Source organism: Diadema setosum, chromosome 5 (assembly GCF_964275005.1).
Source record: "Diadema setosum chromosome 5, eeDiaSeto1, whole genome shotgun sequence".
In the NCBI taxonomy this organism is placed as follows: Eukaryota; Metazoa; Echinodermata; class Echinoidea; order Diadematoida; family Diadematidae; genus Diadema; species Diadema setosum.
This window is the reverse complement of record NC_092689.1, coordinates 3,495,302-3,513,322: the sequence shown is the minus strand read 5'-3', so window position 1 is coordinate 3,513,322 and position 18,021 is coordinate 3,495,302. Positions and strand designations below refer to the sequence as shown.

The window sequence follows — 18,021 nt, the reverse complement described above, 5'->3', positions numbered from 1 at the left end:
ATACTCATTAAGCATATTGAATTATTTCTGATCAAGGCTGTTTCGTTTGCTTAGTTTTTTGTCGTTGGATTTTCAGGCACTCTTTGATGGACCACACATGTGTCCTAACTGCTATGGATGGTAACAAGTTTCAAAAATCAAAAAGTGTAGTTTTTGCAAAAGCTATCAAAATCATCTCTTTTACTTCATTCGATCACTTATGCGTAGATGACAGAAGGGTTATTTTTCAGAAAATACCCAAAATCTGGAAATGGAACTGGCATCTGAAAACATTCTTTTTCCAGCCCTCTGTAAATAGAATCAACCTGAATGTAACTCTTTTTAGGTTTTCCGATCCTTGACCACATTTAATGAATATGCAGAGTCAATACATTTCTCTTCTCTCTTGACAAGCTGCAAAATTCCTCAAATGTAATTTGACATCCATTTCCTTTTCCCTTTGTAATAAAGATTCATCAAGCTAACATAGGAAATAAATAGTACGTGGTATATTTTCGTATTCTAACAGTAATGGGCACATAAACAAATTTTCGGCACAAATGAAAGAGATATGGGCTGCACACAAATACATGGAGACAAACAGTTTAAGAGCAACAGACACAGACATACAAGTACATCTACTCAAAGACACAAGAAACAATAAACACTGATATACAAAGATACACAAACTCAAACAAAATAACTACCAGACATTCTGTGGAGAGAAAATATTTAAATTACTAGCAATTATCTGGACTTATTCAAGACAATGAAGAACAATATCATGATGGTACGGCAAAATGTGTTACCTGCAAAGTGCAAAGGATGGTTCAAACTTGCTTGAATGCGCAGAAATGTTCATATCGATCAGCTTTCCAATCATCTATGACTCAATTTCAAAAACTGCTCGGAGAGCAGGTGAACTTGGGGGCAGGGAAAACATGCAGGAAGAGATATCTTTGCAGGTGGAGATGAACCGGGAGAGATGAGAGGTGACAAGAAAATAATATGTCTAGGGCAGGATGCGCGTATCCGTCCGGATGTCGCCGACGGCAACCAGACAGAATTGATGCATCTACCGGAAGACAAGGCTTCCTAAAATCCACCAATCTGTACCACCGTCTTTGAGTACCATGATTGATGCCCGCCACAAGAATACCTCATGCCCCCCTACCCACCCCCCCCCCCCGTGCATATACATGTGTCTATCTACATACACACATTGTGTGTGTGTTGTGCGTGCGTGTGTGTGTGTGTGTGTGTGTGTGCACATTTAAGTGTGTACACACAAGAGGATGGAAAGCAGATGAAGCAAAACTGACGGAAGGTCCACAGAAATGTTTCACAAAGAACAAAACTTTGAATTTGCTGTGAACTTCTACTGCAAGTTAAATTGTCTTCTTTTTCTTCTTTTGTAGAGAATGGGAACGGTTTTAATACGGGAGTTGGAACTACCCATAATGCTATGTTTCATCATTGATTTAATCCATAGATTCATTACCACACATTTGGAGGGCAAAGGCAGCATTCCCATATGCAATAGTTTGGATTATCAAGTGTTGCTTCTCTTGGGACACAGCTATAGCATGGGATATCATTTTGGCTAATGCCACATGTTTATTCAGTTTGGGGGAAAAAAATGGCACTATTATCAAGTTTAGATATCAGGCTTTTGTATTCTCTGTTTGCAGGAATCAAATGTTTCACACAAAGTTCAGATGATCAAGTTCTGGCCTTGCTTGTGGAAGAGCCCTGCTTTGGGGATACTCTCTTCAAGCAATATACAAATTGACTACTTCACTTTATTTAAGAAACCAAGCCACTTCTCTCAGGTCTAGTTTTGTAATTTTCATTCTAAGAACAAACTATTACTCCCACGGGCAAACTAATAGCTCATGTCAAGCATATGTCAACATCATAATAGCAAACAAGTTCCTCTTCCAAAGTTTAAAAAAAAAAAATTGTATGGGAATTTAGCTATTCCTCTTTCTAGTGGTTACACATGAGCATTTTATGAGCATTTCTTGCCCACCGCTCTCCATTAATCTTGTCAAGATAAGTCCAGCACTTGAGGCTTGCGTGAGCTCCTCCACTTAATAGAAAACCGGCGCTCTTTCGGATTTCTCGTGCCTCACTTTCTGAGATGGATTTGATAAGCTGACGGCAACCATCGCGATTCTTCTGCTATCAACGGAATAAACAAGGAGCCAAATGCTTCCGAATCATGTCAGGACCATAAACAAAAGCCCCCATGTACTATCCTACCCGACACTGATATCAAAATCTCTGATGAGCATTCTTCGGTTTTTTACACAAAAGTCCCCTTCCCTATCAGCAAGATCTAGAGTGACCTGCATCTACATTCCATCATGTCCCAAATGGAAATTTGTCTGCGCTTAATATTCACTGCTCACATAGAAAGGCCCCTCTCACTGGAAAACTAATAGCTGTCAATATGAAGATTGTGGGCATTGGGGGCGGGTGGTTGTGGAAGGTAGTGCAGGCTACCTGCGGAATACTGCATATTGGAGGCCTCTAGTAACTGAAATGCTGATAAGTAATCATAATCTGTCTTATACGTGAAGTTTATAATTTGTCTGATTATCATGCACCAGCAAACACTGGGCAAGAAAAACATTCAATTCACCAATTTACACATTCAGACATATTTCATGTTTGTGCTCTCATGGTATTTGAACAGTTTTTATTTCATGTATATTGAATTAATTTCTTTTCATTAACTTTTTCATGACTTCTTAAGTGTGTGTCCAGATAAGGGAATAGTCAAGTATATATAGATATATACATGTAAATATATGAAACATCTATAGCATTTATTCCTTCTGTTTCACAGGATTCATGATTATACAATACACAGGTACAGCATGGCATAGATACCACACAAACGAGCCTACCCATGCCCCTTCCTACAGGGATTTATACCGCACATCAGCAGGTTGCCACAGACATGGGCATATTCATGCTGATTTCTGATCCATATCATGTGGTTGCCTCGAGTGCCGATCAGCTTGATAGGCGTAGTAGCCACTAGAAGCTCATGCATCAATTACTTCAAATCTCCCAGTGCGTCACTGCACGCTGTTCGGCACGTATCTATGACAAATGCCACAGACGAACTTCATATGACATGATCTGGCTACATTCGTAAAACTAACAAAATCTGCGACGGATACTAATGACAGACAAAAACACTCATCTAGAAATAAAATTGGGAGGAAACACACTGCTAGCGCACTCTACAGGATACAGGTGATCCATTATTCAACAAATTTTGTTGATCGGGGCTAAGAATAAGACGCATGTATAAAAAGGTCACGTGACTAGGGCACTGACATGACCTCACCTGAGCAATCTCGGCCGGAGTACCGAGGCTGGCAAACGCAGACGCAGTCGTCCGGTGAGAGGTTTCCGTTTGGTCCGCAGTGAAGGCCGGGGCATCGCAAGGTGTCTTGACACCGCTCCCCTCCAAAACCAACAGGACATCTGGCAATCACAGAAAAAAAAGAGGAAAAATACATGAAGTTAACCATTAAATTTTCTTTTCCTTTTGCTTATCAGAAATACTGGGTAGGGCTAACACGGATGTTCACATCCATAAACTTTATTAATATGCACACATTAAGACTATGATAACAGTATTGATCTTACATGCATTGTCTTGCACCATGCCACTGCTCTTTGCCAATTCTTCTTTCTCACACATGTCACTCTTATGCATGGAGAAAGCATCATCCCTATCACAGACATACCAGCACTGAAGGGGTTTAGTATGCACATGACAGGAAAATACAGCCCCTTTATTTTTTTTCAAGTTTCCACTTTGCACCACAAAGTCTTTCTTCTTTGAGATTGTCCAGTCTAAGTCTCATCTCTACATGTGATAGATAGCATACTACGGATCCTCACTTTTTTTTTTTCGGACAGGCTGCGAAAATAATCAAACCTCCAGCAACAGATGATGTGAGAAGCAAAGGAGGCAAGTCATGGTTTCTTTCCCGCTAAAAATCTCATCTTGCTTTCCTCAAGGGACTATGGAGATGGTGGGGGGGGGGGGGAGGGAGGGACAATCACACAATACTGCGAAACTCTAAAAGACGTAATGTGATCACGAAAGCTTGATGCCAGTTCAAAAAAAAAAAAGAAAACAAAACTGAAGGGAAGGGATGGCAAGGATTTCCTAGTTACGGGTTCGCCTCATCCTCTTCTCCTATGCAGCATAATGGAAGAGAGAAAGTGCAGGGCTGGTTAGAGTAGCTTCAACACCATGGTAACTGGAAAGAAAGCAATGCTGATTGGGGGAAATGAATTGATTTCCATCAAGAGGTGGAGCCCTGTTAAGGCTGCCACTTGTCATTGAGCCCATTACGCTCACATCACACCACGAGGGGGGTTTGGTATTACCCCACTCCCGATCCTCTTCTTCAACCACCTCCCTCTTTCTCTCTCCCTCTCACTCTCCATCCCTCTCTGTCCCCCTTTGTTTTCCCCGGTTCTTCACTTTCGAGTGACGCGTTATTTTGTTCCCGACTGACGTGCGTCGATCAGCTTTCAGTTAACGAGACGCCACTCGACAGCCCCACCAGAGCCTTCATCGAATCACTGGTGGTCGGAAGACACCGGCGTCTGCCCAGCTCGGGCTCCCATTTGGAGCTAATCACGCCGGGACTGGACAAACTGGGAGCAGAAATTGGATATTGGAGTAGGGAGGGATGGAGGTGGCACGAACTAGAAGTGGAGCAGAGTGGAAAACGGGAGGTGAGGTGGGGCAATTTTCTTGCAAGATGAGGGAAAGGGTGGGAATCTTCCTTTGCTGATCCTGAACGTGTGCAGACATGCTCTTTTTCCTTATTTCTACAGTCAATATTGTTCTCTCTCTCTCTCTACGTTCTCTCTCTCTACACCAAATCCATCACAATGGATGCACAGTACAGAGTATGGAGTGAAAATGTCTGCATGAAGCGATAAAAAGAATACATTATACGTGGCCTAAAAGTAAGATGGGGTATGCTCGTCTTATTGGACCAAGAAAGGTAAACATGAAATGGATGATGAGGAGTGAGAAAACGGACCAAAAGGTACCAAAAAAGTACCACATATGGGCAAAAGTTGCAGGAGGACACAAACAGAGAGGGAGAGGGGGAGGAGAGGAGGAAGAGGAGGAGGACAAGGAGGAGGAGGAAGAGGAGGAGGAGGATAGGATGACAGGTGATGAGTTGAAAGGCAAATAAAGATGAAGAAGAGATAAGATAGAAGAAGAAAAAGAGGATGAATAAGAAGACAAAGGAGAAGAGGAGGTAATAGAGATGATCATAGATTACATGCACTAGTATTAATGAGATGTACAATTTCAAGGTGCTGTACTTACGTGCAGTTCAGAGTTTGGGTGCCACCGGATTGTTCATCGTTGCTGGGTATCAGCATGCACGTCCCACCATTTTCACAGAATGTTCCCTGCTCACACGCTAGAGCATCGCCGTCTGAAAAGAAATGTGGGCAGAGGAAGAAGTTGAGAATGAGGCAGTACAAATCATCTCACCAGCCCCACTTCCTGCACCCTCGTCAGGGGTGTTCACAGCAAAATAACCTGGGGGGGGGGGAGGCCTATTCAGAAGTGTCCTTGAATTATATGTCCGCAGGATATAACGACATACGGCGTGATGAGAGCGAGAGTATGATGTGCCATGTGTCATCAAGTCTTCGTGGACAAATGGAAGAGCACAGCTCGAGTGGAATCAAAATAAAAGACATCAGCAGACATCTTGTAACACCTCTTCCAGATCCATCTCAAGGGAGCTGTCCCCATCCAGCACCATCTCCTCCAGATAAAGCCGTTCACAGACACAGAATTGCATCCTACTATAAAACGGGGTGTCGTCAAAGCAATTTTAGATTATTGGCCCAAATGTACAATGGGAAAAAAAGGAGAGAGAAAAAGCGAATTCAATGACTACAAATACACTTGACATTACTTGTAAGAGGAAGGGACATATCTAAAATAGCTAGGAAATGTTTGCTGTCACTCAAGGGCTTTTGCCTTGCAGTAGGAAAATGAAGCTCAGATTCATGAAAGCAAAACCCCAACTCAAGTTGCTAGTGAATGCTTTCAAACATTTGGTCACAATTTGTCATGATGACTTATATGATACTCTTGGAATAATGCACAAATCCAAACAATTCCACTAGCGATTTTCATCTTCCACGAGAACTAACTAAATACATCGGCAAAAAACTGGAGATACAGTAGTAGTTGCCAGCCAAGGCAATATCCTATTTTGCAAATTTGGTGCTGAAAAGTAATAATGATTATGCAATGTAAAAACAGATACATATGCCTCGAAGTCTGTTATAGAAGAACCTAATCAAGATATGTCTAACCAGGTAGGAGGGAAGAGGTCCCACCTCCCTGGTCTAACTTGGTCACCTTCAAGGAATATAGGTCAGACAATTCAAAAAGATTTTGTCTTTCTGGTCAGCATTAAACACTTGAATTCATCACACCTCTGATGCATCTCCATAAGAGGTGTTGACCTCTTGCTCAGCAGTTGCTGAAGGCAAGACCTGAAATTGTTGGGCTAATTTCTGCAGCTTGCAGCTGTACCGGTATGTATGATCACGCTCACGAAAGCTTCCTGGCTTGTAATCTACCTCGTCATATTGTGCTGAGCGACGCAGGATGTAAACACTAGGGGGACAGGGGATTTGATGTTTCCCACCTGGAAAAGTAATTCATCTTTGGACTAAATTACTCATGTTGAGCTCGATTACAGAGCCTGGCTTTATTTTGGCACATGGCTTAGATTTATTGTCTTCTACATTTATATCCATTTGACTGGCACTCTCCATATTAAAGTACATTTTGATGTAACACAGCAATATGAGAAAGTCCACAACTGCTGATGTTGAAATGACTAAAGTGCTTATATATTTGTGGTCCATTCAATTCACATTTTCACTTTAATACATTCAGCATCTACCACAGACAGCTTTCAGCTTTTATCTGTCAAAATGCAAACTAACTACAAAACTATGCGCTTATTTTCATATTGATATCACTGTTAATGAGCAAATGATATTAACAGGGTTTAATGTAAGTGATAAATCTTTGATGTTGTTGAATTTGATATTAGTTTTTGCCCAATATACGATTTTTCGTTTGTATATACTTAGCAATTACACAGCAAAAGCAACGAATGTTTACGCACTATTGACAGATTTTAGAACGGAGCTCGTTATGAATTTGAAATTTTTGGTTAAAAAAAAGCTATTTAATTTCACAGAAAGGCAACTTTGTGAATTACATCAAAAGTTGGATCATAAGAATTATATTTGATTACCTGTGGATGCACAAATTGATATGCTGAGGTAATGTTACATTCAGGGAAAATTTTGGATATACTCTATTTGAAGTATCAATTTATGTGATGATATGATTTTGACAATTAATTGTTCGCACCCTTATTTTCTATGTTCGTACATCCTGTTCTCTATATGTCTTTGTGAACTTTTTTAGATATTTGAAATGAAATAAAGTCCCTCGAAGGAGGATAAGGAAAAAAAAATACAAAACTAATAATATGGCTTTCACATTGACATACTAGCTTCAAATTTGCATCAATTCAAAGAGCAAAAAGTGTCAAAAATGAGTATGTTGCCTCAGTGAAACCAGAAGGAAGTTTGATGCAAATGATATCAGTGGAGTTAACTCCTTTTAATCCTCAACTTGCAGTACGATTCCAAAATAATGTATGGCCCAGTCTACTCATGAATGTAATGGTATTAAAGGACAAGTTCACCTTCATTAACATAAGGATTGAGAGAATGTAGCAATATTAGGAGAACACATCATTGAAAGTTTGAGGAAAATCGGACAATCCGTTCAAAGTTATGAATTTTTGAAGTTTTTGTGCAGTCACCGCTGGATGAGAAGACTACTGCAGTGTATGATGTCACATGCCTACAACAATATAAGGAAAATATAAAGAGAATTTCACAAAATTTCATCTTTTGAAAAAAGTACACATTCCCTTGACTCGTTACCGACATATGTTATGAGTAATATTATTCCTACTGCCTTTAGAAAGAGACAAGTCAAGTGCTCTTTTATTATGCGAAAAAAGTGAAAATATGTTGAATTTTCTTTACATTTTCTTTATACTGTTGTACTCATATGACATCACGAGCCTTAGTAGTCTCCTCATCCAGCAGTTCCAACACAAAAATTTCAAAAATTCATAACTTTTGCATCGATTGTCCAAATTTTCCTCAAACTTTCACTGATGTGTTCTACTAATATTGCTGCATTCTCTCAATCCTTATGTTAATGAAGGTGAACTTGTCCTTTAATGGGTGGCCTACAAAGGCATATACAGCATTCCTCTGGTAGGATGGTGGAGTAGGGTGGGGTTGAGGGAAAGGGGAGTTGTGCCTTTCTGTCACTGAAATCTACTCTTTGCTGATACCAAAGCCTGTGAATAAGAGGTAGCTCAACAGACCTGTGCAACCAAATTGTAAATTGTCACGGAACTCTCATACCACTACTGGCTCTCCTCCTGGGAGGCAGAGAGACATTAATACTGCAGAGGATGGCGTAACTTACCCAACCCGAGTCAGTGAAATCACACAGAGCAATTATCTCTGAATTAGAAATCTCCCATTCTCAAATTGATAGCTGATGGAGAACAAAAATGTTAAGTCAAAGGAAGATAGCACTTGAAAAAAAAAATGCACTCTGTCGCACATATCAGATTTTGTGAGGTTGTCATGACAACAATCACAGGGCTTGGTAAATTGGATCAACTGATAGGAACACCCCACCCTAATGTGACCAATTCATGAGACAACAAAGAGAGAAGGAGAGGGGAAAAAAAGAGAAGAAATGCTTTTCTTTTCAGAGTGTTCTTTCTACAGTCCACATTCTTTTTTTTTCTATTGGAGCATTTGACATATCAGACATAATTACTCAAGTCAGAAAAATCGTCATTTCACGGTAGACCACCCCTACAAGGGAGATGAATGGGAGAAGCAGGCAAATGGATGCAAATTTAGCAAACACAATGGATCAATTATTTAATGTTCAATTTTCATCTTTTTAATCATATATTATCTCTCATGCAGCATCTCTTACTCTCTCCTTGTGCTTTTGACAATGAAATTTAAACTGATGCTGTAGTTGTTGGGACAAAAAGAACCCAATCTCATTTACAGTTTGCCAACAAGTACAATTGGTTTGTTAGAGAAGCAAACAGAACTTATATTAAAGAAATGACCACATTCTCTTTAAAACTGAGCCTAAGGCAGGTTTGCTCTTATTACCACAGAAACCATGATCATGACTTAGGGATGGATGATTACAAGAAAGCCCCATCAGTGACATTCAAATTATCACTCAGTACCTTCTGGTGAAATGTCATCTTTGCCAATATGAGCATTTTTCATAATCATATCTTCAATAAAAAGTTACACTGACATTTTTTCCTTTCTTTTCTTTCAACACCTGTACATTCATATCAAATGTCTACAATGTGACAACATTACTACCAGTGAGTTTATTTTGTCTTGTTGAACATCATCTTTATACTCGGAATTGGTAAAGATGAAACTAACTGGATGTGTATAGATTGTAGCTATTTGTTTCGCCACTTCTTGAGCAAGCAGTTGTGATTGCACAAGCTACGCGTAGAATCTCAATTCCAAGAACTGAACCTGATATACATTTACAATTGCACACCGTACCTTCCTTTTCTTTTCTGCTTTTTGTTCTTCTCATCCTCCACTTCGCCACACCCGTTGGACCTATAGCGCACCATTACCTCATAATTGGACGCATGATGCACGTCTGCCAGCCGCTGAAACATTATCTGCAGGGAAGCAGCGGTTTCCATGGCGATTGAGACATTTTTTCATCATGTAATGGATAGGGATGTCGCTAACAAAAGCAAATGCTCTCTCTCTATCCCCCGCTTGAACGCGAACAAGCTAAATGCCATTTTCCGATCCTTTTCTGCTCTTTTTTTCTTCTGCCCCTTCAAAGAGAGAACAGCCGCGTTAAGCAACCATCCGTAAGTGCACACGCAGGAGTCTTGACCTTGAAACACTGAAATCATTCGCTGCTCTTTTGGCTACACAGAATCGCTCCATTTGTTCAATTGCTGCTTCCCACGGTTGCTTTGCAGTCTTTTCAAAATATCCTTTTTGTACACCCTCGGTATAGAAAAATCCTAAACACAATTATTTCAGTGTCTCTTTCATAATTATGTTATCAACTGATTGTGCATCTGAAAATTGTCACTGATTTTGACATTAACTTGCCTGTGTAAAGTAATCATGATATTAGATAATATCACCATCACTGTCGAATTGTCAAACTTGCAGTCTGTAAAACATGACAATAAAAATATCTATGAAATTAACATGTAGACTAAAAAATTTGCCCGATGATATGAGGCCAACAAACTCTCACATTCATATTTCGTAATGTTTCACCCTGAAACATCTGAATGGCTTACAGGCTTCCAAAAAGGTCACATACATGTACCCTCACAAAACTTGGCACTGAACGGTTATGCAAACCAAATCATGTTTATTGTTTAGACGACTTTGACAGAAGAGTTTGATAACACTTCACATTTTCCATGTTGCCAGAAATGCTGGACCCAAATCCATCACCTCGGCAGTCTCCAACACTCCCTCTAATGATGCCGCACAACTGAAGTAAAATGTCTAGGTCACCAGACGAGAAAAATGACAATGCCTGGAAACGAGTTAACACACGACCCTCATTAAACCTGACAAGATCATGCACAAAGTGGGGAGCCCACTGTGTATACTCCCACATACTGACATTGGTGCATAGCTGGCATGCCGTACATACCTCTCTATTTGGAAACTTAGGGTGAAGTTCCCCGATGAATTTTGCAGATCTGATGAAATGCCAACAAAAAGCTACCAACTGTAACACATGCATGGCTGACATTCAGCTGGCTCACTGATCAATATAAAAGGTCGACTAAAACATTCATGTGAAATGAAACACTCTTTAGCAAAGGTTTTTTTTTTTCTAACAACCAGAAAGCTTGGTCAAAAATTGCTTGACATATCAACAATGAATATACTTTCAATAAGTCAGTAACCTGGCCTAGTCCTGTTTTTACCCCAAGAATCTGTCTTGCAAAGATTGATTGTTGCTATGCCAGGAAAACCTATAATTAACTTTTAGCAAGCTGGCATTTTTTTATGGAAGATCTTCTTCTTTTTTCCAAGGAAGGAGGTGTGCCAGAAAATGTACAATTTTGATGTACACGTATCATTTGCAGCATCCAATCATACAACCATGTAACCCAACCAACTAATATTCTTTCATCTCATACCTAAGGGAAAAGAAATTAAGAATCAACAGATCAATGTGAGGATTTCTTTCAATTACGAATAAAAATGGAAGTGAAGTTGCACAATCACAAGCTAGCATTTGACTGCATCATCGGGAGCAAATTTGGATTACTTGCAAAAAGTAAACCAGATGTGATTATATTATTGTTCTGAATACATCACACTATCAAAAAACAAAAACAAATGCACACACTTCAAAAGGCAGGAATGTAATACCAGCCTAATCATATGTCATTCTAAAATAATTGAACAGAGGGCGCAACAAATTTGTACCACCAATAGATACATTATATGCAATGTAGTCAAGGGGAATGCAGATGCTTTTAAATGAGTATCATGATTTATAGCCTCCTTTCCAGTAATCCTTCCACTCCCCCCTCCCTGGAGAGCTAACCATTACTACATTATTTGAGAATGTTATTCCCTCCTACCAACAGTTCAGTGAACCCAAGCACTAAAAAAAAAAAATCCAAGCTTACTTCTATCATAATGTCATTCCAGTGCCATAGCTAAATGCACTGCATGAAGCTAGCCTGAGGTAAGGCTTGCCTGACTAAGCCACATACAATACATGCAGGGCGAGTTCTGATGACAGGGACGGAATCAAGACGTATTTGAGAGATTTGATCAGATCTGGTTTAAATCTGCCCACTGGCATCTAGTGGTAATCATGCAGGCATACCACACAACTAGTTGAGAATAGTCCAGTTCACATACACCTGAAATCAACAGTTTTCAAAACTTGATTATTGTGTGGAAGTAAAAAGAAAATAATTTAACTCACCTGGTACACTTTGCAATGAAAAATTCAATCCATTCTGATTTTTTTTTAAACCCCCACCATAAATTGCCTCACATATTTTGCATTAACACAATGCAACAAACAACTTGAATTTTTCAATCCCACGATGCAATTCACCACACTGGGTCAAGCTCCAGTCATTGATCAGGCATGGACACTTTGCTTGCAGCAGACTAACAATTTTCTTCTTTCTTTTTTGACGTGTTCAAATGGTGGCAAATAAGATCAATTTTCCCAACCACGATCTAAAAATCAATCAATCTTGTGGGTGAATGGGGGATATTTGATATTTATCTGTAGGCTTAAAATCTACCATAACTCAACAGACTCTCCCCCTCCCCCCCCTCCCCCCTCCAATCCTGAGGTACACAGGCACAGTGAGCACCGATGAGGTGACCAGCACTGGTCAAAAGCCTTTTACTCCACACCTAGAGGCAGGGGGAGGGAGCACCAGGCACGCACCCCTCCCTTTAATTTTTTTAAGAATCAAAGAAATAAAAAGGAAAAAATATTTTTTTTTTTTTTTTTTTTTTTTGCTTGTCAGCTGAATTAACCCGGAAGTGGCACCAGAAATATTTTTTGTGCCCTCTTCTCCCCCCACCCCTTTACGGAATTCCTGCATCCGCCCCTGACACCCCATCCTACTTCTCCCATTTTCTCCCACCCTATCCCTCCATGTTTGCTAGACTTTCACCTATGATCTCCACCCCATACATATCTTATATGCCCATATATTCCAGTTTACTGCCCTATTCAAATCTTTATGCATAATTCCTTCACAAAGGCTATCTGAGATAGCCTCCACGTTTGCCCAGGGGCTCGTCTGAACAAGGAACAATCAACATTGGACAGAACGAACTCCGGCTACAGAAATGGATGTGAAAGAAGCGGGGTGTATAAATATCTCACGGTCACTGGGGGTCAGAAACATAACATCTTGGGCTATAAAGACATGACAAACATCAGCAAACAGCTCCAGTGGAGTGGATCACCTTCTTTTTACAGTGGAGAAAAACATGTAAATGTATTTTTAGTCACATTTATGTGCATTGCATACTTCAGAATTCCTCGAGAATGCGTCACAACTCTCTACAGCACAGGTTTGCCATGCAGAGAAAAAAAAATACCATCATCTGCTTTCCCGTTGCCCACGGCGACATACCACCGAGAATCCGGCTGTGATGATAATGGACATGGTTAAGGCTCAATTGACCACAAGAATGTGGGTATCAATGCCTGAAGAAATGTTGCATTGGCCTAATGCACAAATTGCTTGCTGCAATTTTATCATTAAAAAGAGAGATCAACAGATATCCCACGGTTCAACTAAGAGTACACATTTTAAGAGGAAAACTGAGCAATTTGGGCATCATATGAGATAACTGAAACAATCTATTTAGTATTCACTCAATGGCATTGAGTACTTCTGATATTTAATAGGCAAAGCTGAAACCATTTACACATAGGGATGGTAAATTTCAGGAATAAGGGTGGGAAAATGGCAAGACATTCTTTAACAACGGACAGAAGATTAGGCATTTTCCCCTGCAAACATTAGTCTTGGTAATTTAAACACTCAGTTTCCTCACTGACATCAGATCATGCAACTTGTAGGGGATACAACATTAATCCGGGGGATTTATCAACAGCACATGCAACCATGACAAAGGACATCATTGAGTTCAATTGCAATAATATTAAAGGGATGGTATAGTATTGGTGGAGATGAGGATTGGGCTTTTAACTTTTTGCAAGTTACCAAGAAACCACTTATTGAATTAATACAGAGCATACCATTCTAAGACGAATTCAAAATTTATTTGATGAAAATCGGTTTTGGAATGACTGAGACATCCAAAAACAAAGTAAAACAATGCAATCCCAACAAAAGGTGGGTCCCACCCTTTATTAGGATACCTCTGTTTTGGAAATCTCAGCCACTTCCAGACCAATTTTCATCAAACAAATGTTGAATCCCTCTTGGAATTACATACTCCTTCATACTTCATAAGAGGTTTCTCATTATCTCTCACACACACACACACACAAAAAAAAAATGTTAGAAACCTGAAGTTCGGTCTCAACCAAAACTATACAATCCCTTTAAGCTCTACGAATTGTCAAAACAAACAAGGAAACTGTTATTGACTTTCGAAGCAATAAATTTGTGAAGCACTATCGTCAGTTATACCAGCAGTGACTATGGGGAGTGCCACGCACTAGCATTGCACCGTGATTGGCTGAAATTAGCAGGTCATGTGACTTACATCAATACTGGAAAAAGAGCAGGGAGTATTACCACTTGCTATCTCTAACATCACACTACTGTCACTGAGATGTTGAGAGAATTCCTGATGGAAAACTACTAAATGGTATCATTTTATTTTTCAATCCTTCAGGACAGATGTTTTCATTATTTAGTGAGTGCACTTGGTATAAGTATTTGACAAAAGTTAAGCTTTAATAAAACAGTTTTGACAAAATAGACCAGTTTATACAGGAAAATTAGGATTAAGGACATATTTGTTTGTAGGATTTATTATGAAAAACATAGAAGCAGTGTCGGGAAAATAAATTGAAGCAATAGCTTGCAGCACTATAGCCAAGTTTGTTTCGTTATCTGATCTAGCCGTCATTCGACATTGGCTTCAAATTTCACAAATGAGGTAATTTAATGAGCTATTCCAGAAACTATTTGTGCACGCAAGCTGATTGTTATGAACAGTTTAATGCTAACTACATCTCATTATTCACGGTAATTATCTGGTCATCATTAGTACCGGTGCACTGCACCGCTTGTTAGATTTGCTGGAGTTAAATGGGAGATTAGGGAATAGCATTAGAGTGGGTGTAAGGGATCTTTTGTGAGTGCGGCAATTATTCTACTGTACAGAAACTCTTAATTTACTGCTCTAAAAACAACTTAGTCATTAGGGTACAAATGATCTTGTTTGCTTATTTCATTTTTTTCCATTTCGGCATCACAAGACATTGTCCTCCTTTATTATGACTATTCATGATGAATGAAATTTATCGCACTGAAGAAATCTCATCATAAATCTGCCTTGACCAAACACAAGAATAATTTGATTCTGGTAAGAATTTGTAAAAGCTTATATTCCTCCTTATACATAGAAGAAAGCATTTTGGTTGGGGTTTTTTTTGGCCAAAATCTATTAAAGTGTTTCTTTTGATTATGGTTGCTTTATTTTTTTCTCACTATCACATGATACTGGTAATTTCATACACAGCTACAAAGAAGTAGCCATGTCTTAACCAATCACAACAGTGCAAAGAGGGCTCATTCACACAGCAAGGCTTCCGGGGGCAACCCAGAACAAAACATGATGAACCCTTTGCAGAGCTATAGGACAAATAGCACAAAAAGGTTGGGAATTTACATCCGACAGAGTTGGAAGGGCACTGAGAGATTTATTACTTGTGCTAGTGCAACTTTTTTCAGTTTTTGGGGCAGCATTACTTCCCTACACTGATGAGAGTACCAAATAGCAGACTCATAAGCTACTTTTTAATCACTTTTTGTGCCGAAATGAAACAGTTGGTCACTCATTGTATGGTCAACTGTTCCTCTGCCCTCATCGGCAAGGTCACAAAACTGACCAGTGCCGAAATATTACAAGGTAGCAGGTAAGAATCAGAACATCCCATGATCAATAGCTCTGGGTGCCTCATAGCCATGTATTTACTAGACTACTGGTGAGAATGGTTGCGGTGTGAATGAGCCCTTGGACTAGTGCTGAGTTTTACGGCACCTTCAGAGTAGTCACTGCTGGTCTGCGAAGAGTCCACCGAGAAGCTGGACTCTGACTCACTGGAACAATCCTCGCCGCTGTAACCCTCATCGCAGACACACGCACACGGTGCGTCAATGTCCCGCGTGCCGTGGGCACCGCAGTCCAGCTGGCAGTCTTCAGGAGGTGGGGTCCAGTCAGTGGGAAGTACCTCACTGCACACGGGTCCCCCAAATCCTGGGTGGCAAACACACATGCACCTGTAGATATAGAACAAGAAAGAGAGACAGTCACACCCATGAAATCCCAGATTCACTTTTACTCTGAAACTTTGATTAGTCAGAAATCAATTAAAACCCATTGAGAATGAATCCCAAGCATATTCGGGCAGGTGTCTATGGGAAATGCGTGTTGTAGCAAAATCAGCCTGTCCTCAATGGGTTAACAGCAGATTCATTGATTGATTGGTCAATCTGTCATGAATGAATTCCTGCTCAAATAAATCAATGAAAACCAAATCATACTACTGACTTGGGAAAGATGTTAAAACTTTCCAGCTTGGTGCATCCAAGCATCAACCTTGGGGCTGGTTCCTAGACAAAAGGCACAGAGTGGTACAGGGTTACCTTTATATGGTGTACACATCTCAATATACATAAAGACATGTATGCATTTCAATCCCTTCTTATTAACATCTCTTTTGCTGGGACTGATGAAATGCACCAATATTCATCTTTGCAGAAGATTGGACAATGCTTAAATATTCCACCACGCTCTCTCTGTAACACAAAACTAGATGAATGAATAGGCAAATGAATAAATTAATACTGCCTTTTATGAGATGAGATGATAGAAATAGGAACACGACTCATTTCATCACAACCCACTTTTCTGTCACTTTCCGATTTCTTATCACCATCTGTATCTTTTTCTGATGCTCCATCCAACTTTCCATTAACCATCCCTCTCTCCTACCCTCTTTTTCCACTCATATCCATCATTATATCATCTTTTTCTGCCACTGTTATCCTACCGCAGTGTTTGTGCTCGCTCCCAAACATCTCCCCCAAGTAATTGCTAATTCCGATCAGATAATCTGGGCAGCGACATTAAAACCATCCTTTTCATTAGCCGATAATGAACCGGCAAATATGCGCCCAATTTCCCCTTCGGCTCCGCCAACGACAGCGCCGCGGCAGTTGCGCAAACACGCGGCGCTAACTTCATATCTGGTCCTGACGGTGATTTCGATATTTGCACAAACAAGGCAAATTTGACTGCCGCAAACAGAGAAGAAAAATTGATTACATTTGCGTTTGTTACATCAGTTAAGCAATCAAACTCCAAATTGATTCTGCAATTGTGATGCAGACGGATCTAGCAGGAATAATTTGCGTGTAGTGCCATCTGCTCAGCTTCATAAAAGGAGGGTAATCCTAAACGTTTTGTTTATTCCTCATGCAACATGCAGCAGCTATGCAAAGAAGTTATCAATTTACATTAAGCCTGTTATTATTTACCCAATACAGCACAGGCCTACATTTCTTTGACTCTGACAATTATAGATAAAAAAACAATATGGAATTATTCTTCTCATTTAATAGTAGAAAGAAAAAAAATCACCTTTCATCATATTTTCAGTAAGAGCTTCATTTCACTATGCATTTATGAAATTAGTACATTTTCATTAACCTGTATGTTTGTTTGCTTTACTCTGTTTGTTTTGTTTTGGTTGTTTGTTTGTTTGTTGCTGTTGGTTTGTTTGTTTGTTTGTTTGTTTGTTTGTTTGTTTGTTTGTTTGTTTGTTTGTTTTTGTTTTTGTTTTTTTTTTTTTTTTTTGGGGGGGGGGGGGGGTACAGTTGTCTAGTTTGGGATCCTCCTGGATATAGAAGCAATGAATACTTATTCTTCACAGAGTGCAGTCTTGAACATAGTGCATTACAGGCATAACAATAGTTATACACATGAAAGTATGCACGAGCAATTTTGCTTGATACAATGTGCCTATCTTTAGTGTGTGTGTGTGTATGTGTGTATGTATGTATATATATATATATATGTATATATATGTATATATATATA

The 18,021-nt window shown here is 39.6% G+C and overlaps 1 protein-coding gene across 1 annotated transcript in view; it reads right to left on the bottom strand.

Moving 5' to 3' along the window:
* LOC140229005 (uncharacterized) overlaps positions 1 to 18,021 on the bottom strand; it is a 198,820-nt gene that overhangs the window by 30,551 nt on the left and 150,248 nt on the right. Inside the window, exons 5-7 of the mRNA XM_072309268.1 lie at positions 15,961 to 16,199; positions 5,366 to 5,477; positions 3,344 to 3,483 (exon numbers count right to left, since the gene is read on the bottom strand). Of these exons, the coding sequence (XP_072165369.1) occupies positions 3,344 to 3,483; positions 5,366 to 5,477; positions 15,961 to 16,199 (491 nt within the window). The remainder of the gene's footprint in view (positions 1 to 3,343; positions 3,484 to 5,365; positions 5,478 to 15,960; positions 16,200 to 18,021) is intronic.